The sequence below is a fragment of the Panthera leo genome, chromosome B3 (genome assembly GCF_018350215.1).
Source record: "Panthera leo isolate Ple1 chromosome B3, P.leo_Ple1_pat1.1, whole genome shotgun sequence".
Classification (NCBI taxonomy): domain Eukaryota; kingdom Metazoa; phylum Chordata; class Mammalia; order Carnivora; family Felidae; genus Panthera; species Panthera leo.
The window spans coordinates 70,575,970-70,597,795 of record NC_056684.1 but is presented as its reverse complement, the minus strand read 5'-3'; the positions used below and the strand labels follow the sequence as shown (position 1 = coordinate 70,597,795).

The 21,826-nt window shown below is 36.1% G+C and overlaps 2 protein-coding genes across 3 annotated transcripts in view; both read left to right on the top strand.

Moving 5' to 3' along the window:
- Window positions 1-21,826, top strand: part of LOC122222254 (olfactory receptor 4K2-like) — a 73,595-nt gene that overhangs the window by 22,665 nt on the left and 29,104 nt on the right. Inside the window, exon 1 of one of the 2 annotated variants that reach the window (XM_042942548.1) lies at window positions 9,927-10,005. The exons of the other annotated variant lie outside the window; for it this stretch is intronic. The gene's annotated coding sequence lies outside the window, so the exon portion shown is untranslated. Of the gene's footprint in view, window positions 1-9,926; window positions 10,006-21,826 lie in introns of those variants that run through there. 2 annotated transcript variants of the gene reach the window in all.
- On the top strand, window positions 9,736-10,659 carry LOC122222257 (olfactory receptor 4N2). The gene has a single exon (XM_042942552.1). It carries the CDS (start codon window positions 9,736-9,738, stop codon window positions 10,657-10,659), a length of 924 nt encoding a protein of 307 aa, XP_042798486.1.

The following is a 21,826-nucleotide window of genomic DNA, read 5'->3' as shown; positions in this document are numbered from 1 at the left end:
AATCACTTCATGGTATAGCTGTATTAATAACAAAGTAAACTTCAAGGACCCAGAGGTATTATTAGGTATTTATAAAAGAATTTCATAGCAATAAAAATGTCAATTCATCAAGACATAACAATCTTAATGTGATTCCTCTAGCAATAGAACTTAAAAATGTATGCACTAATACAGACATATATAAATAAATAAATGGAGAACCCAAAGGCATAGATTGAGATTTTAATAACTGTCTTTGAAAGTTGATAGAACATCTGATAAAAAATCAGTAGGGGTATAGAAGAGTTGAACGCTAGAGACAAACTTAACCTAGTTGCTGTTTATAGAGTATTGCACCCACCAATGAGGAATACACATTCTTTTCATGAGGCATTTGCCAAGTAGACCATATGCTGGCCTATAAAAAAACTCAGTATATTGCATACAAAATATATTCTCTGACCACACTGGAATTGAATTAGAAATAATTAAGAAAAAACTATGTACATTTCTGAATTAAGACGCAGACACTTCTAAATAACCCAATGTGTACAAGAAGAAATTAGAGGATATTAGAAAATATTTTCCTTTTCATACTCTGTTTTTTTTTAAAAGAGTTTGTGTAGAATCAGTATTATTTCTTCAATAAATGGTGGATTTCATTAGAGGAGACATCTGGGTCTGAACTTTTCTTCATGGGAAGATTTTTAAGTACAAGCTGAATTTCTTAGATACATAGCTATTCAGTCTATTCTCGAGTTAGCATTAGTAGTTAGGCCTTTAGAATTTTGTGCATTGAACTGGTTATTAATTCCATTGGCATAAATTGCTCATAATGTTTCCTTAATATTTTTAATTTTTATCATATCTACAATGATTGTCCCTCTTTAATTCCTGATATTGATATTTTTGTAATTTCTTTTTTTTTTTGACTATTCTGACTAAAGTTTTATCAATTTGGTTGTTCTTTATAAAGAACTAGCTTCTGGTTTTATTTATTTTTCTCTATTATTTTTCTCAATTTCTTATATTTCTTCTCATGTCTATGTTATTGCATTCCTTCTTCCTTGTTTGGATTTCATTTCCTTTTCTTTCTATAGGTGAAGATTAGACTATTGATTCAAACCCTTTGTTATAAACCTTTAAATATATTCGGTTGATTCTACACATTTCTAAGCACTGCTTTATCTATATTTTGCATACGTTTATATGTTGTGTTTTCATTTTCATTCAATTAAAAATACTTTCTAATGTCTAGTTTGACTTTCTTACTCATAGGTTATTTAGAGTATATTTTTTTCCTGAATATTTGGGAATGAGCCTGATACATTTCTAGTTTAGTTTCATTGTGGTCCAAGATTATATTTAATATGATTTCAGTTTAAAAATGTGTTGAAATTTGCTTTATATCCTAGAATAAAATCTGTTGGATTAAGACCTGCCATGTTGAATGCCATAATAAGTTCTGAATTTTATTTTGTTTAAAATTTTTTTTTAACATTTATTTATTTTGTTGAGAAAGAGAGCGTGAGCAAGAGAGAGGCAGACACAGAGGGAGACATAGAATCAGAAACAGGCTCCAGGCTCTGAGCTCTCAGCACAGATACTGATGGGGGGCTTGAACCCACGAACAGTGAGATCACGACCTGAGCTAAAGTCGGTGGCTTAACCAGCTGAGCCACCTAGGCACCCTACTGAGTTCTAAATTTTAAATTTAAGAGTATACTTTTGAAAAATGAACTTAGTCTGATCAATGTAGCTACAGGATACATATAAACAACATACTGAGAAGTTGTAAATTTCCTCCAGTCATTTAGATATATTTTTTACATACAGGGTAAAACAGCAGTCTCTTGGATATTTCCTGAATTTCCTTTTGCTCAATTGTAAACTTAATAAAATATAATCACTCTAAGCAATTACCTTGTTTTTCCAATCTTATCTCTTACTATATTTCTGCACATGCACAGTTTTGATTCTTTGATGCCTTTGCACATTCTGTCTTCTCCTTTTCCCACTTTCTGGTGAATATTTCAATCAAGACTCAGCCATAATGTTTCTTCCTTCTTGAAACATTTCTAATGCTCCACCTTGTGCTCACTTCTGTTTGCTTACTCTAAGTACAGTTATGTTATAAAACATCTCAAGATTATTTAAATGTTATGTATATTATTCACAATTTTCTGCCTGCCTTGAAGTTAATGTTTGTCTTATTAATTTTTGTATTTCATCTCTTGGCACAATGACTCACTCTGGTAGACTTTCAATAATGGTTGATAAGAGAATGAGTAATTGAATACATTATTTTTTTTTACTGCAAAAAGCAAAATTGGAAATTTTGAAATAGGAGATAATATAGAGTTTTATATAATGTGATTATGTTAATAACAATAATTTAAAACATGACTGTGGTAGAAAGGAATTGATGAGAAATATACACAATAGGAAAAAGGTCAGAGAATATATATAATATTTTGAAATGTATTTTCCACAATTTTCAACATGTATAAGCTTAAAAATTCTAGAACTTATATTATGCATGATATAGATTATATACTTACATTATATATATAATTTTACACATTATATAAATAACATATATATTATATAAATATATAATTTATATAATATATAAATATATTTATATATATATATTATATATATATATTATATATATATATAATTATATATATATATAATATATATATATAATATATATATAATTTTAAAGACCTGTGAAGTACTGACTTGTATGCTGTTATTAAAATATATTTCAATAATTCCCTATTTTGGGATGTTTATCACATTTGTTTATTAATAGGGAGAAAAGAATATACAATCCATTTGCTTATTTATGCATAATGGTTTGGGGAAGATACAGAGAGAATAATAGCTATTTCCTACTCTGAATTGTGTGTTGGGGGGGGAATATAGATAGGGGACAAAGATGGGAAGGAATCGTCTCTGTGTATAATTTTTTCACTATCTTGGCATCCTGGCCTGTTTTCTATTCCTCAGCACACCAGATCTTTTCTTTTCTTCTCTTTTCTTTTCTCTTTTCTTTACTCCTTTCCTTTCCTTTTTTTCTCTTTTCCTTCCTTCCTCCCTTCCTTCCTTCCTTCCTTCCTTCCTTCCTTCCTTCCTTCCTTCCAAGTGTATTTATTTTGAGCGAGACAGCATGAGTGGGGGAAGGGCAGAGAAAGAGGGAATAAGAGAGAATCCCAAGTAGGCTCCACACCATCAAAGTGGAGCCCTATGTGAGGCTTGAACCCTCGAACCATGAGACCTGAGCAGAAATCAAGAGTCAGATGCTTACTTAACCCACTGAGCCACACAGGTGTTCCCAGATCTTTCTTTTTGGTGGCTTCTTTCTAGAATGGCTTCTTTTAGACATTCAGAACTCACTCTTTTGAAACTGCCTCAGAAAGACCTTCCCTGACCACCACTCCATCTAAAATAGCAGTCTTTCTCTCCAACACACTGTTATATCTTCATTATAACATTCATTACTATCTGATGTTTTCTTTTCTGCTTGTTTGTTTATTGTCTGTCTCCCTGCATTAGAATGTAAAATTCCAAAGAACAGAGTTGTTGTTGGTCTTGTCCGTACTGCATTGCTGACACTTAAAATACTACCTGGCTCATGGTAGACAGTAAGTGATTTTTGAATTTGGTGCAGAATCTAAGGGAGTGTCAAAAAACTCAGCAATAGAGATAAATAGTTCAGTATCTTAATATAAAAAAATGCCCCATTATAGGTGGAAAAACAGTCTGAGAAAAGTGGTGTTATTTTCCAAAGCCATTGAACATTTATAGATTAGAGCCAGGATTATGTCCTTAGCTTTTGCTTTCTGCCTGGCAATCTTTTCACTATAATGGGCTATTTTCATGTATATGATTGTTTTTAATGTTTATTTTTGAGAGAGAGAGAGAGCGAACTAACGCGGGCACAAGCTCGTGTGCACATGAGCAGGAGAGGGGCACACAGAATCCAAAGCAGGTTCAGGCTCTGAACTGTCAGCACAAAGCCCAAAGTAGGGCTCAAACTCAGGAACCATGAGATCAAGACCTGAGCTGAGGTGGGACACTTAACCAACCACTCAGGTGCCCTGAAAAATACCACCTTTTTTTTTTTTTTTCTTTTTTTTAATTTTTTTTTCATTTATTTTTGAGACAGAGAGAGACAGAGCATGAACGGGGGAGGGGCAGAGAGAGAGGGAGACACAGAATCGGAAACAGGCTCCAGGCTCCGAGCCATCAGCCCAGAGCCCGACGCGGGGCTCGAACTCAGGGACCGCGAGATCGTGACCTGGCTGAAGTCGGACGCTTAACCGACTGCGCCACCCAGGCGCCCCAAAAATATCACCTTTTTAAGTCTTTTGTGGCACGACTCTAACCTATTCCAAGATGGGGCTGTTACTATACAGTTATATATATAATTATCTTTACATTTATGTCTACTTTATTTTCCTGTCCTATATTTTGATCATTCTAAATTTCTCTTTATCTCTTTCTCTTTTTTCCTTTTTCTACTTTTCACACTGTGTTTTTGAGCTGCAAATAGATTAGGACAAATACATATCTGATTATGAATTATATTTAGTTTACAAAGAGTGTATTCATTTTTTCAATTGTAAAATTACTCATAAACTATTTCCCTTTAAAGCAAAACAATAAAAACAGATATAAAAAAAGAAAATTAAGCTTCATTTAATTGCTCTGACCCTTAATTTTTTACTTTAATAATCTTCAATGGAAAAAAAAAGTTATTTTTGTTTTTGCCGAGCAGAGTAAAAGTGAATAAACAACAAATACTGAGATCATGATATATCTTTTCACATCCTATTTGGGAAGTCACTTTCCCTTGAGGAAATGGTCTATCTTACACCAAACAGTTCTTTTCTCTAAGAAGAATTATGCCTTCAAAGTCTTCATGAGCATTAATATTCTCTCTGCTTATGTCTTCATCACAGCAATGTGTTAAATCTTACAAGCTCATTACTGACTTAGCCACATTGTTTGCTTTCAGGGTCAGATCATGGTGATGCTAGAGAATGAGTAAAGCACTTGCCTGGAGTGCAAAAACTAAGGAAGTAACCAAAAAACTTACCAACTTCGTAATAAAGAATGTTTTAATTAATATTTTTAAAAAATCAAAATTAATTATAAAAATCCATCATGAACAAAATAAATACCAAATATGCCGAAGGCAAATACCTCACTTTCCTCACCCTCTCATCCTGGCCTTGCTTGCTTTCTTGATGTGTATGTTATGTATGTGTGTATGTGTACATCATGTATATGTATACATATTAATCTTTCATTTACATTTTTTTTGAATTCTAAAATAGAAATTGATTTTTCTTGATCTTTACTTTTGACCTAATAAGTACGCTTCCAAATAGGGTTTATTATCTCATTCACTGATAGGATTTTGGTTTTAAAATTCAGAATTTACCCAGTGTGGCATTATGTGATTCATTTAAAAATATTTATCTCTTACAAAGCTCTGGTATTTCCCCATGCCTGATTTAGTTGACATTCTAATAGCTCCCTCTGGAAATATTCAGTAGAGTTGTGGTAGTCTCAAGTGTCCAAAGCACTTTCTCCATTGCATCACAAAGAGTTAAAGGAGGTTTCAAAAGCTGTGTTCCGTATATGAGAACAAATATTTATGAACAGTAAGAATGGTCAGTTAATGTTTTTATCAGGAGAGGAAGGATGGGTACTCTGTGAGAATTACATAAAACCCTTGGAGACTCAAATTTCAGGGGCTGGGAGCAGTATTTGTATTTATAAGAAACAAGAAGGAAAGAACAACAGAGAAGGTATTACAGCTATTCTGCTCCATCTCCTGCCCTGGAATACAATGGAACAGAGGTCAGAGTTTCAGTAGGAATAGCAGAGGCAAAGGCCTAAATTCAGCAGAGTGGCATTTTCTACTGTCTCCTCTAATACATTTCCATATCTCTTGTAGCTTAGAATTTAATGATGGACAAAAACTTTCATTCTCTTGTCATAGTTAAGTGAAATTATCAGTGACTTTCAGCGAATTGACATTTGATGTTAAAACCAAGCAGCATATAAATGACTGATGTGTTTTATTTTCCTTATGAAGTACAGATGGAAGGAAGGAAGATACAGAAAGGCTAAAGTCTTCAGGGGAAAAACTTAACAGATTTTATGATTTTTCAGATTAGCGCAGATATCTTAACTTCCATACTCAACATATTTGAGAGTTTCTTCTATTGTCTGTGGTTCCATTATTCATCAACATAGGGTAACTGAGAGAAAGCTTGTAAAACTGAGAAAAGCTTGATCCACAAATGACTTACATGAAGGCTTTATTGCACTTCCACAATTTCTTCTGTTAATCAGATTTTTGCAGCTGTCACCCAGGGTTTACCCTGCAGCCATTGACAAAGGATCTCGTGGCAATATGTCCATTCAGTAGAGCTACCTCGTAACATCTACAGATTTGCAGGGTTAGCTTTGGTTTAAACACACTGGAATAAGTTAATTATTATTATTATTATTATCTCCTTTGATCCTTATATCCCTGTCAGACAGAAGGAGTCAACACATTATTCTATATGATAGATGAAAATTCAGCCTTCTGAAAGCTGGGTGACTTTCCTAGGGTAATACATTTAGTGAAATGCTGAGCCAACACTTACTCATTCTAAAAAGGTATTAGAATCATATAAAAGGACTTCAAACCAAGGATATTTCTACATTATTTATTATTTCCTAAAAAGCTAGGTAATTTAGAAGTATTTTAATTTAACCATCTCATTTCATTGATGAGAGAATTTTCTGACTGAAGACCAACACATTTGTTTAGTGCTTTATACGTCCATCATTAGCATCAGTATTAAATTTTTGATCATGTTCTTCAGCTTGATCCACATTTTTAAGGATATGTAGAACTTATTAATTTATACTTAAATAATTTATAAGCTTCAATCAATATGCTGACAGACATTACACTCAAATTTTTGGAAACTTTGTTAAATATATTCATTAGAATGGTATTAATGAAATTTACTTTTCAAAAAGGTAAAGCATCTCATTTTATCAAGTTCACTTATATGCAGTAAAAGAATATATGAGGGAATGGGAAGTAATTAATGAGTGGTTCAGATTTAGTAAACTGTAAGGATACCATTCAAGAGAAAATGGTTAGTACTGAAAAGTGACTTACACATTTTATTTTGTTGACCAACTGTTTAGAATGGAAGATGGTGGGAAGCATATGTATTGCTTGTTTTGTTTGAAAGGAAACAATATGGTTTTTGTTTCATATTTAATATTAATTTTTACACTTGATCTTAGCCAAAAGGCCAAGAAGTGATTAATATTAATTTTTTAAAAGTTTATTTTGAAAGAGAGAGTACACATGAATGGAGGAGGGGCAGAGAGAGAGAGAGAAAGGAGAGAGATAATCCCAAGCAGACCCTGTGCTGTCAGTGCAGAGCCTGACATGGTTTGTAAGATGATGGCCTGAGCTGAAATCGAGGGTCAGATGCATAACCGACTGAGCCACCCGGGCACCCCTTGTTTTTAGATATAATGGCAAGAGAGGCATGGGATATAGTGGAGTGGCAGTGAACAAGAGGACAAGCAGAGAGAGTGAAAAAATTTCAGAGAGAAGAGAACACGAATACATGATAGGGAGAAAGAAGAGAAAATGATACAGTGTTAGATTTATAGAAAGCCAGGTAAATAGGGAAAGAAAATTAGGAGAAAATGAGTTCAATAAATTAAAAGGGGAAAAGAAACCATAAACAAATTTACACAAATAAATTAGGAAAATGAAGACTTGGTGATGAGTGAAAGGGGAGAGAAGGAGAATAGAGGGAACATTAGGAAGGAAGCATGAGTAAATGTTTCAAAGAGATGGGGAAGTAAGGCCCTTTGGTCTCTACACCTGGCTCCAGGGGCTGGTCTATCACTGTTGGCGCTCCAGGCCTGCACAGTTGGTTTCCACCTTAAAAATGAGGGCAGCCCTTCTCCCTTGCCTTCCTACTTCTATAATATATCATCATTGCCACAGTGAGAAGAACGTATGAATTAGCTGAAATGGAAAGGAAAATTGGAGATAGAGTGGTAAGGATTTAGATTTTTGATCCTTTTCCGACTAATTGGCTAAAATAGGACATTTTTATTCTGAAGAGGGCTGTAATTTGTAGATTTTGTCCAGAAATTTATTTTACCTAGAAAAATGCTCATCTCATAGTCTCTGCATCTATGCCAGCCACCATTTCAGAATCACAGGTACAGAAGGCACATATACGAAAATAGGTTATGGGATAAAAATGAATCACATATGTCAAGTAGTGTGTAATACCATCTATTTAGGTAATAGTCGAAAAACAGAGGTGAAAGACAGGAAAGAGGTTGAGTAGAAGAGCCTATAACCCTTAATCACAAAGACCTTCAGAAATCCTCTGATGTCTTAGATATATCTTTAAACACACATCACGAAATAATACACTCTGAGTGAGTTTGTGGGATGCAAAAAATCTAAGGGTGGCTTTGACTTACATTCTTTGGTGTATTTTTATAGGAAAATTATGGAATGAATGTTGAGACAAATGGCTGCTGAAATGTTGAAAAGTTAAGAAGTGAGCAGAGAAGCTAATTTAGAGAGTCTACAAATTTCTTATTAAAATTATGTGTAGGCCCCACTTTCCATGTGTGTGTGTGTGGTGTTTGTGTATATGTATATCATGTATATATACTGATCAATATACCGAAGTATGACTTTCATAAATTCCACCTGTGGTTGCAAGTAATACATGGAAACCTGTATATTATCCACTCTATTCAGCTCTGGAGATACTTAAAACAGATATTTTTAATGTTTTCTAAAATATGTACCCTAACAATGCACTGTATAGACATACTATTTTGTTTTTTGTTTTGTTTTGGGTTTTTTTTTTTTGGCTTCTCTATTTCTCTCTTCTTTCTTTCCGTCACTCTTCTGTCTTTCCTTTATAACTAATGACTCATTACCATTTTTTTGGCACCCCATGTTCCACAGAACTTACTTAAAGCAACTATGCTATTTAGCATAAATAGCATAGGGGAGTACTGGCATATATTACATTATATTTTTCTGTAGATGAGCAATTTTCAATCTTAGATCATTTCATACCCATAACAAAACATTTTTTGAACATGTGCTTTAAGTATATGCAATTTATTTATACAGTACATATATGCCTTGATACTAATTTATATTATACATATTAAAAAGTAGCATTTGAAAAGAATAATATTAAAATACAATGACTAACTTAGAGAAAGAGAGAGGGGGAGAGAGGGAGAGAGAGAATCCCAAGCAGGTATCCCGCTGTCAGCATAGAGCCTGACACAGGGCTCCATCACAGTAACCATGAGATCAGGACCTGAGCCAAAATCAAGAGTCAAATGCTTAACCAACTAAACCACCCAGGTGCCCCAGGATGTCAGATTCTTAAAGTGGAGAACAGTTCTATAGAAGCACATGATTGAATGGGAATAAGAGTTGTGGTATAAGAACAGTATTTTTGTTTGTTAGTTTGCTTGCTTTAAATCTGGAGTTAATGAAAGGTTTGGAGTTTACCCAGGATACTGGAGAGGGCTGAGACCTGTTTTTAGCTAATGTGATATATATGTCAAATATTTTTAGTTGGACAGGAATGAGGGTCTAGATAGAAGAAACAGTAATAACAATGAACTCTGCTTCTTGATGTACTGCAGACAGAGGAGATGGAAAATGACAACAGCACAGTGGTGAAAGAATTCATCCTTCTTGGTCTCACCCAGTCTCGAGATATTCAGCTCCTGGTCTTTGTCCTAGTTTTAATTTTCTATCTCATCATCCTTCCTGGAAATTTCCTCATCATCCTCACCATCAGATCAGACCCTGGTCTCACAGCCCCCCTCTACTTCTTTCTGGGCAACTTGGCTTTCCTGGATGCATCCTACTCCTTCATTGTGGCTCCCAGGATGCTGGTGGACTTCCTCTCTGAGAAGAAGGTAATCTCCTACAGGGGCTGCATCATTCAGCTCTTTTTCTTGCACTTCCTTGGAGGAGGGGAAGGGTTACTCCTTGTTGTGATGGCCTTTGACCGCTATATCGCCATCTGTCGGCCTTTACACTATTCCACAGTCATGAACCCTAGAGCCTGCTGTGCCTTGCTGTTGGCCCTGTGGCTTGGAGGCTTTGTCCACTCCATTATCCAGGTGGCCCTCATCCTCCACTTGCCCTTCTGTGGCCCAAACCAACTGGATAACTTCTTCTGTGATGTGCCACAGGTCATCAAACTGGCCTGCACAGACACCTTCGTGGTGGAGCTTCTAATGGTCTTCAACAGTGGCCTGATGACCCTCCTGTGCTTCCTGGGGCTTCTGGCCTCCTATGCAGTCATCCTCTGTCGTGTACATGGATCTTCCTCTGAGGGGAAGAGCAAGGCCATATCCACATGCACCACCCATATCATCGTTATATTTCTTATGTTTGGGCCTGGCATCTTTATCTACACTCGCCCCTTCAGAGCCTTCCCAGCTGACAAGGTGGTTTCTCTCTTTCACACAGTGATCTTTCCTTTGCTGAATCCTGTGATTTATACCCTTCGCAACCAGGAAGTAAAAGCTTCCATGAGGAGGCTGTTTAATCAGCACATAGCCTAATTAAAGGAAAAAGAAAAGAAAATCAAGACCAGAGAATTTCCTCTGAAGTTAACTTATCCATTTCCAAATACTGCATTTATTGAGCATTTTCATTTTTGTTGGTACTATTTTAGGCACTAGGAGAAAGAGTTATTAATGAAACAAGTCAAGTCACTGTTCTCCTTAAGGTACAATCTAGTGGGAATAGACATTAAAGATAGAAACATGAACAGAATGGTTTCAGGAAGAGATACAGAAACTAAATAAAAAAGCAAAAGGATTGATAGATAATAGAAAGTGTGGGGTGAACATTATAAGTTCACTTTCCATCTTTAATCAAGGTGTTCTTCTGGATGTGACATTTTGGCTAATAACTAGATGAACTAAACAGTCAACTATGCAAACATCTGGAGGCAGAGCGTTCTAGGCAGAGGGAACAGGTAGCACATAAACCTGAAGATTAGGTAATGAACTTGGTATATTTGAAGAATACAACAAAGTTCAAATTGAGGTATAATAAGTGAATGTGAAAATGATTAGAGTTGAAGGTAGTGTTCAACACACATGAGTCTATGAAGTGAATATAAAGAGGGTTTTTTTGGTAATTTTTTTGTAATTATAAGAAACCATTCTAAGGCTTTAAGCAGCAGAATGATTTCTCATATGCAGTTTTATAAATGTCTTAGGGCTGCAAACTCAAGATTCTGTGCGGATATCAAGAGTTGAAAAATTATCAAGAGGGATTATATTTTGAAAAAAATTAAACTGCCAACTTTTTTTTCTAAATTAGATGAAGGCAAAAACAATTTAAAAAATTCTTGAGTTGACACACAATATTAAATTAGTTTTATGTGTACAACATAGTGATTCAATACATCTGTATATTATGCCATCCTCAATACAAGTGTAGCTACTGTCACCACACAACACTATTACAAACCATTGACTATATTCCCTATCCTGTACTTATTATTCCCTTGACTCTTCATTCCATAGATGGAAACCTGTATCTCCCACTCCTTTTCACCCATTTTCTCCATCCTGCCACCGATCAGTTTGTTCTCTATATGTATAGGTCATTCTGTGTTTTGTTTCTTTGTTTATTCGTTTTAGTTTCCACATACAAGTGAAATCATATTGTATTTGTCCTTCTTTTTTAAGTTTTTATTTAAATTCCAGTTAACATGCAGTGTAATATACAATACAGTGATTCAACACTTCCATATAACACCCGGTACTCATCACAGCAAGTGCGCTCCTTAATCCCCATCATCTATTTAACCCATCCCTCTAACCCAACTTTCCTTTTGGTAGCCATCAGTTTGTTCTCTATAATTAAGAGTCTGTTTCTTGATTTACCTCTCTCTCATTCTTCCCCCCTTTACTTGCTTGTTTTGTTTATTCCACATGAGTGAAATCATATGGTATCTGTCTCTCTGGCTTATTTACCCAAAGAATACAAAAATACTGTATCAAAGGGATACATGCACCTGATGTTTATAGCAGCGTGATCAACAATAGTTAAATTATGGAAAGAGACCAAATGTCCATTGGCTGATGAATGGATGAAGAAGATGTGGTGTGTGTGTGTGTGTGTGTGTGTGTGTATACATAACTATACATACACACCACACAATGCAATATTACTCAACCATAAAAAAGAATTAAATCTTGCAATTTACAATGACCTGGATGGACCTAGAGTGTATTATGCTAAGTGAAATAAGTCTGTTTCACTTAAAATACACTCTAGGTCCATTTATGTTGTCACAAATGGCAAGATCTTATCCTTCTTTATGGCTATATTATATACACACACACTATATATTATATACATAGTGTTACATATATATAACATATGTATATGTTACACATACATACATTATGCAATATATATGTGCATATTATATATGCATATTATATATGCACATATATATGCATATACATATTATATATATATATATATATATATATATATATATATATATATATATATATATATATATAAAATGTGTGTGTGTGTGTACCACATCTTCTTTATACATTCATCTATCGAAGGGCACTTCAGTTGCTTCCATATCTTGGCTATTGTACATAATGCTGCAATAAACATAGGGGTTCACGTATCTTTTCAAATTAGAGTTTTCACTTTCTTTGGTTAAATACCTAGTAGTCAAATTACTGGGTCATATGGTAATTCTATTTTTAATTTTTGAAGGACCTCTGTAGTGTTTTCCATAGTAGCTATATCAATTTGCATTCCTACCAACAGTGCATGAGGGTTCTTACTTGGATTTCCTTGGTGATTGGTGTGATATTAAGCATCTCTTCATGTGTCTGTCATCCATCTGTCTTCTTTAGAAAAATGTCTATTTAAGTCCTCTCCCATTTTTTAAATTTGATTATTTGGGGTGTTTTTGGTGTTGAGTTGAATAAGTTCTTTATATATTTTGGATACTAATTCTTATCAGATATGTCATTTGCAAATACTTTCTTCCATTCAGTAAGTTGCTTTTTTGTTTTGCTGATGGTTTCCTTCACTGTGCTAAAACTTATTTGTTTATAATAGTTTAAATAGTTTATATTTGTTTCCCTGGCTTATGGAGACATAGCTGGAAAAACATTGCTACAGACAATGTGGAATAGATTACTGCCTATGTTCTCTCCTAGTAGTTTTATGGTTTCAAGTCTCATATGTAGATCTTTAATCCACTTGATTTTATTTTTGTTTATGGTGTAAAAAAAGTGGTCTAGTTTTTTTTTTTTTTTTTTTTTTGCAAGTAGCAAATGCAAAATGCAAATATTGAAGAGACTTATCTTTTCTCCACTGTATACTCTTGGCCCCTTGTTGTCATAGATTAATTGATCATGTAAGTCCAGTTTTATTTATGAGCTCTGTATTCTGTTCTATTAATCTATTTGTCTCTTTTGTGGCACAACCATACTGTTTTGATAACCACTTTGTAGTATATTGTTTTGAAATCTGGGATTGTGATCCCTCCAGCTTTGTTCCTCTTTTTCAAGATTGCTTTGGCTATTTGGATTCTTAGGTAGTTTCATATAAATTTTAGTATTATTTGTTCTCATTCAATGAAAAATCATGTTGGTATTTTGATAGGGATTGCATGGCATTTGTAGATTGTATTGGATAGTATGGGCATGTTAACAACATTAATTCTTCCAATCCATAAGTATAGTATATCTTTCCATTTGTTTGTGTCATCTTCAAACTCTTTCATCAGTATTTTATAGTTTTCAGAGTATAGTTCTTTCCCCTCCTTGATTAAGTTTATTCCTAGGCATTTTATTCCTTTTGGTGAAAATGTAAATAGAATTATTTTCTTAATTTCTCTTTCTGTTACTTTGTTATTAGTGTATAGAAGCACAATGAATTTCTGTGTATTAATTTTTTATATTGCAGTTTTACTGAATTCATTTATTCTAGTACTTTTTTTGGTGGAGTCTTGAGGGCTTTCCATAGTGTATATAGTATGTATAGTATATGGTATCATGTCATCTGCCAATAGTGAAAGTTTAACTTCTTCCTTATAGATGCTTTTTTTTTCTCTGATTACTGTGGCTAGGACTTCCAGTACTACATTAAATAAAAGTGGTGATAATGTATATCCTTCTCTTGTCCCCGATTTTAGAGGAAAAGCTGTTTTTCACCATTGAGTATGATATTAGCTGTGGGTTTTTCATATATGGCCTTTATTATGTTGAGGTATCTTCCCTCTAAACTCATGATGCTGAGAGTTTTTATTGTGAATGGATGTTGAATTTTGTTAAATATTTTTTGTATCTATTGAGATGATCATATGATTTTAATCCTTCCTTTTATTGATGTTATCATGTTGAGTCATTTGTGAATATTGAACCATCATTTCATTCCTGAAATAAATCCCACTTGACTGTGTTGAATGATACTTTTAATGTATTGTTGAATGTAGTTTGCTAATATTCTGTTGAGGGTTTTTGCAACTATGTTCAACAGAGATATTAGCTTGTAGTTTTCTTCTTTTGGTGTCTCTGTATAGTTTTGGTATCAGGGTAATGCTGGCCTTGCAGCATGTATTTAAAAGCTTTCCTTCCTATTTTTGGAACAGTTTGAGGAGAATGGGTACTAATTCTTTAAATATTTGGTAGAATTCACCTGTGTATCTATGTATATGTATATATACGTATATATGTGTGTGTATGTATATATATACATGTACACATACATATATATATTGATAGTTTTTTGATTACTGATTGAATTTTGTTACCATACCTGGCTAGTTCAGGTTTTCTATTTCTTCCTGAATCAGTTTTGGAAATTTATATGTATATAGAAATTTATCCATTTCTTCTAGGTTGTTCAATTTGTTGGCATATAATTTTTCATAGTATTCTCTTAAAATCCTTTGTTATCTGTAGTGTCAGTTCTTTTACATTTATGACTTGTGTCCTCTTTTTTTCTTAATGAGTCTAGCCAAAAGTTTATCAATTTGTTTATCTTTTCAAAGAACCGGCTCTTGGGTTCATCTTTTCAATTGTTTTTTAGTCTTATGTCATTTACTTCTGCTCTGATCTGTATTATTTTCTTTCTTCTAGTGACTTTGGGCTTTTTTCTGGTTCCTTTAGGTGTAAGGTTAGATTGACTTTTTTTTCCTTGAGGTAGGCCTGTACTGCTATATATTTCCCTCTTAGAACATCTTTTGCTGTGTCCCAAAGATTTTGTACCATTGTGTTATCATTTTCACTTGTCTCGTGTATTTTTTAAATTTCTTTTTAAATTTTTTTGTTGACCCATTGGTCATTTAGTAGCATGTGGTTTAGTTTCTATGCATTTGTGTTTTTTCCAGTTTTTTTTTCTTGTTATGATTTCTACTTTCATACCATTGTGGTCAGAAAGGATGCATGGTATGATTTCCATCTTGTTGAATTTGTTGAGACTTGTTTTGCAGCCTAACATGTGATCTATTCTGGAGAATGTTTCATGTGCACTTGAAAGAATGTATACTCTTGTTTTGGGATGTTCTGTATATATCTGTTATGTCCATCTGGTTTAATGTGTCATTCAAAGGCACCATTTCTGTGCTGATTTTTTGCCTGGATTATTTATCCATTGATGTAAGGGGGTGAGGAATGTTAACGTTTCCTACTGTTATTGTAGTACCATCAATTTCTCTCATTATGCCCATTTACATTTGATTTATGTATTTAAGTGCTCCAATGTTGACTATGTAGATATTTGCAATTGTTATATCCTCTTGTTGGATTGATCCCTTTTATCATCACTAATGCCCTTATTTGCCTCTTGTTCTAGTCTTTGTTTTAAAATATATTTTGTTAGATATAAGTATTGCTACCTTGGCTTTTTTTTTTTTTTTCTTGCTTCCATTTGTATGACAAATGTTTTTCTATCCCTTCACTTTCAGTCTGTATGTGTCTTTAGGTCTGAGGCAAGCCTCTTGTACGAAGAATATCAATGTCTTTTTTATTCATTCCACCACCCTATGTTTTTTGATTAGAGCATTTAGATCATTAACGTTAAATTATTGATATGTATGTAGTTATTGACATTTTGTTGTTTTCCACTTGTTTTTGTAGTTCTTTCTGTTTCTTTTTCTTTGTGATTGATGAGTTTCTGTAGTATTGTGTTTTGCTTTCTCTTTGTTTTGTATCTATTATAGTTTTTGGGTTTGTAGTTTCCATTAGGTTCATATATAATATCCTAAATATACAGTAGTCACTAAAGTTGATGGTTATTTAAGTTCAAACACATTCTAGAAATATCTTATTTTTACTCTCTCCTCCATGTTTTATGTGTAGACTGCCATATTTTACATCTTTTCATTCATAATTTTCTTATGGTTAATTATGGTCTTTTCCATTAAAAAAATTCCTTTTAACGCTTCTTATCAGGTCAGTTTAGTGGTGATGAACTCCTTTAACTTTTGTTTGAGAAACTCTTTAAGTCTCTTTCAATTCTGAATAATCTTGCTGGTTAAAGTATTATAGGTTGTAGGTTTTTTCCTTGAAGCACTAGGAATGTACCATGCCACTCCTTCTTGCCTGTACAGTTTCTACTGAAAAATAAGCTGAGAGCTTTATGGGGTTTCTTTTGTGCCTTTTTTCTCTCTTGTTGCTTTAAAATTTTTCTCTTTAGCCTTTGACATTTTAATTATTATTATTTTTTTTCAATATATGAAGTTTATTGTCAAATTGGTTTCCATACAACACCCAGTGCTCATCCCAAAAGGTGCCCTCCTCAATACCCATCACCCACCCTCCCCTCCCTCCCACCCCCCATCAACCCTCAGTTTGTTCTCAGTTTTTAAGAGTCTCTTATGCTTTGGCTCTCTCCCACTCTAACCTCTTTTTTTTTTTTTTCCTTCCCCTCCCCCATGGGTTTCTGTTAAGTTTCTCAGGATCCACATAAGAGTGAAAACATATGGCCCTTTGTAGCAAGGTGGATGGAACTGGAGAGTGTGATGCTAAGTGAAATAAGCCATACAGAGAAAGACAGATACATTTTAATTATTATTATGTAATGGTGTGGACCTCCTTGGATTTATCTTGTTTGGGACTTTCTGGGATTCCTAAACCTGGATGTCTATTTCCTTCCATAGGTTAGGGAAGTTTTCAGCTATTATTTCTTCAAATGTGTTTTCTGCTCCATTTTCCTTCTTTTTTCCTTTTGGGGCAGCTATAATGCAAATGTTCATTTCCTTGATATTTTCTAGGAGATCCTTATTTTTAAGCTGTCCTTATTTTTAAAAATTCTCTTCCACTGTTCACCTTGAGTGGTTTCCATTACCCTGTCTTTGAGATCACTGATCTGTACTCCTAAACCCAATAATCTATTGTTTATTCCCTCTAGTGTTATTTTCTATTTTAGTTATTATATTCTTCAACTGTGATTGGTTCCTTTCTATATTTGTCTTTTTGTTGAACATCTCAGAGTTCTTCCACTCTTTTCTGCAGTCTGGTGAGCATCTTTAAGATAATTACTTTAAACTCTTTTTAGGCATATTGTTTATATACTTGTCATTTAGTTATTTTTCTGAGTTTTTTTTTCTTTTGGAGCATACTTCTCTCTCTCTCCATTTTGCTTGACTTTCTATGTTTCTATGGATTAGGTAGAACTGCTAAATCTTTTACTCTTGAAGGAATGGTCTTATGTGTGATTGTAACCTGTGCAGATTGTGGGTGCTAGGTGACTTCTGCTGGCTGGCAGGAGCTGTGGCTGGCATGGGGTGGGGGCTGTGGAGCACTCCATGCTGGGTCGGCCCTACTGGGATGTCAAGAATTGAAGTGGAATTGTGTTGGAGTTATCCTGAGACTCTCCAGGGAGTGGGTGCCCTGGGTGGATAGCTGAAGTGGAAGGAGGTGAAAACCAAGGAGTACCAGGACTTTCTATGCAGTGTGAGCCCTGGGAAGACAGTTAAAGCTAAAGTAGGCATGAGTTGGTGTTAACAGTACCTGGGCTCTCCATGCAGCAGGTGCCCTTTCAGAAAAACTAAAACTAAAGTGTCTGGGGGAGGGGGGAGGGGTCCTGGTGTTATAAGTACAGAGGACACCCTGGCAGGATGGCTGAAGCTGAGGTGAGTGCAAGCTAGGGAGTCCTAGGGCTCTATGTGCAGAAGGCACCCTGCCAGGATAGCTGAAGTTAAAGTGGTTGTAAGTTGGGGTGTTCTGCTCTGTGCTCTCTGATGGGCAGCTAGAGCTATGGCAGTGTGCAGGCTGGGAGGTTCTGGGGCTCTCCATGCAGACAGCACTATGGAAGGACAGTTGAAGCTGAAGTGGGTACAAGCCTAGAGACCCCAGGGCTCTGTCTGCAGAGGGTGCCCTGGCAGGACTACTAAGCTGAAGCAGACATGAGTTTCTATGGTCCCTTGGCTCTTCACATAGAAGATATCCTTCCAGGGTAGCTGATAATGAAGTGGTGCAAGCTGGGATGTTCTGGTGCTGTATGCACATAGGGCACCTTGGCAGGATAGCTGAAGGGAGTGTAAACTAAGGTGTTCCAGGACTCTCTGCACAAAGGTGCCCCAGGAGGGTGGCTGGAGCCAAGGTGGGGTGCAGGCTAGGGATCCTGCAGCACTCTGCACAGGAAGCATCCTGGCAGGACAGTTAAAGCTGCAATGGGTATGGGCCAGTTTATCCCCTTGGCTCTCCATTCAAAGTGTACCCTGACAGGACAGTTCAAGATGACACGGATAAGAGCCAGGGTGTCCCAGAGTCCCCAGTGCAGGGGGTGCCCTGGTGGAGTGGCTGGAACTGATGTAGGCACAGGCTGGGGGGTGGTCTTGGGTACTCCACATAGGGGGCACCTTGGTGGGGTTACTGGAGTCAAGGCTGGAATTATCAGCTGGGAAGTCCGGGAGCATTCTGCACTGAGGAAGCCCTAGCAAGCTGGCTGAAGCTGAAGTGGTGCAGGCATGGAGTATTCTAGGGTGCTTTGCCTCTGTGTCACCTTGGTGCAAACGCTGCAGCTATAGTGAGTGCTGACTAGGGGTGTCCCAGTGTGTCACAACCTGTAGCCACCTTGGTGGCACAGTTACCAAGCACCGGGTCCCCCAGCCCATACCAGCCCTAAGGCAGCAGGTTGTTTAGGGCACCTAGACCCTGCTTCAGTTCAGGTTATTTAGGGAGAGGGGGAGTATAAACCATGGTTCTCACCAGCCCCTCTGACTTACAGAAAGTTCCAACAGTCTCCTCTGCTGCTTGGTAGAGTTCTAGGGCTGGGTCTTTTATATGCTAGTTGCTTTGAACTGTACTTCTATTTTGTGGCCCTGAGTGTAAAGGGCTGGGGTGGGCTAGGGGACCTGGGGCTCACTGAGGCAGCAGTGAGATCCTGCACCAGTCTCCATTTTTGAGATGGAGGTGGAGTGTCAACCGGTTGGCATTCACCAACTCAGATCCTCCAACCCAGAGAGAGTTCCAGTGGCTCCTCTGGCCACTTGGTAGAGCCCCAGGGTTGGATCTTTTATATACTAGTTGTTCTTTTAAACCATGCTTTTTTTTCTATGCCCCAAAGCAGATGAATCTGTTCACAGTCCCTCAATATTATCCCTGCCACTGCAGTTCACAGCTTCTGGGATGGGCATTCCCTTCATGACCCTGTCTCTCCTGCCATTTTCTTTTGCTGTCCACTCTTATTCAGAAGCTGTTCAGTCAGCCCTCAGTTCTTCAGGAGAAACTGCTGTATAAATAAATGTAAATTTGGTGTGTTTATGGAGGAAGTGAGTTCAAGGTCTTCCTACATGGCCATCTTGGACCAGAAGCCCAAAGTTGGTTATTTTCATGTGAAAAGGTCATGGAAACATTTCACTTTTTCCCAGAACTTCATGATTACTCCTGGCAGTTTTTTATGACTCCTAGATGTTTGTTGATCTCATCCCTAGTTGATTTCACACTAAGTATAATAATTCTTTGGTGGACCAGTTATGAATCTATTGCAGACAGCAGAAACTATTCTTGTTAAACACAGTATGATTTAATACAGAGGATTACATGTTTACAAAATAGTTGGAAGGTCTAGAACAGACAATGAGTTGGGCAACCAGAGATGTCTCCCAGAACAACACAGAAGACCTAGGCTGTCAAGAGGGCTGGCTGTTCTTGCTACAATCTTTGCCCTCTGTTATCTGGAAAATACCACCACATTAACCATAAGACTTGAGCCAAGAGAATGATCCAGAGCACTGTGTACCTATCAGATCTCCTCTAGCAAAATAGAAGTTTCTTCTACTACTGCCTCTCTGCCCCATTAAACTTACACTGTAACCAAAAATGTAAAGAAGTCTAGGACTTTTTTGTATTTAAAAACTAATCAAAAGTTAAAATACTCATAAATATAAATCGTATCCATGGTAAAAATATTCAGGCTATTAAAAAACGTTCTCATTTCTCAAATATCTCTTCCAGCTGCACTCCCATCATGTTGCTTACTATTTCACTAAAACAAGAAGAGAACTGCTCAAGCCCATACCACTACATCTACCCATATACCTGCATCTGGGACCATGTTCCCTTTCATCTCTCTTGAAACTGGGTCACTTGGTACTGCTTCTACAAAAGTCAACTCCCTGATCTATGCATCAGAATCCATCCTCTCTGCTACTAAAGGCAATTATTCTGGTAATTATTTTTTCTCTCTTTTGTACCATTAACTTTTTCTTCCCAATTGGATTCTTTTTCTAGGTACATAATCATATTTCTTTCATATTAAATAAAACTTCACTGCCTTTTCCCCTCTACATATTATCTCATTTCCCCCTTCTTTTTTACAGCAAAGCCCCTCAAACATTGTTTAGATTTAAAAATTAGTAGACTTTTCCTGTGTGATTTTAGGTTTACGGAAAAGTTGAGCAGGAAATAGAGTTCTCATACACCTTCTGCCCACCACTATACATACATATACTCCCCTATTAATATTTTTTAATGTTTATTCATTTGAGAGAGAGAGGGAGACAGAATCTGAAGCAGGCTCCAGGCTCTGTCAGTGCAGAGCCTGTGAGATATGACCTGAGCCAAAGTTGATTTCTTGACTGAGCCACCCAGGCGCCCCCCCCCCCTTAATATCTTGCATTAGTGTAGTGCCTCTAAGTGGCGTTTGACATAGTGCATCACTGCCTTATCAAAAGTCTTCACTTTCATAGTCTCGCCTCCACTTAGCCAGCTGTTCCTCATTCTTCTTTGGGAGTTTCTCCTTAGCTACCAAGCTTCCTTGGTTTTGAATTCCATCTAAGAAATATTGATAACTTCTCTTTATATCTTTCTCATAAACTCTCAGCTCCTCTACCCAGCAGCCTTATGCCACTGCCACAGCTCTACTTTTCGTGTTTTAATATCACCTCACACATAACATTCCAGACTGACCCCTAATCTTCCTTCATCACAACCTGCCTCCTACCCCACACCCCAACCTAGAAAACTATAATTCCATCTTTTTAGTCTCTGGTCCAAAGTCTTGGATTCATAGTATTTTAGAAATATTTTCTCTTAGATTGGAAATAGAATATATTAACAAGTCTGGATTACTTTTATGACAATAAAATTACCGATTTAGGTCATCTCTCCCTCAAATTCTGCCAGCTAGGCCCAAACCATCATCTCTTGCTTACATTAAGGCTGTAGTCTTTTCACTGGTCTCACTTATGCTCATGTTCTATTGTAGGTTTTTCTCAGAATGATC

Bases quoted from the DNA above. Each gene is read 5' to 3' on its own strand.
- LOC122222257 (XM_042942552.1), top strand. From the start codon at position 9,736: ATGGAAAATGACAACAGCACAGTGGTGAAAGAATTCATCCTTCTTGGT.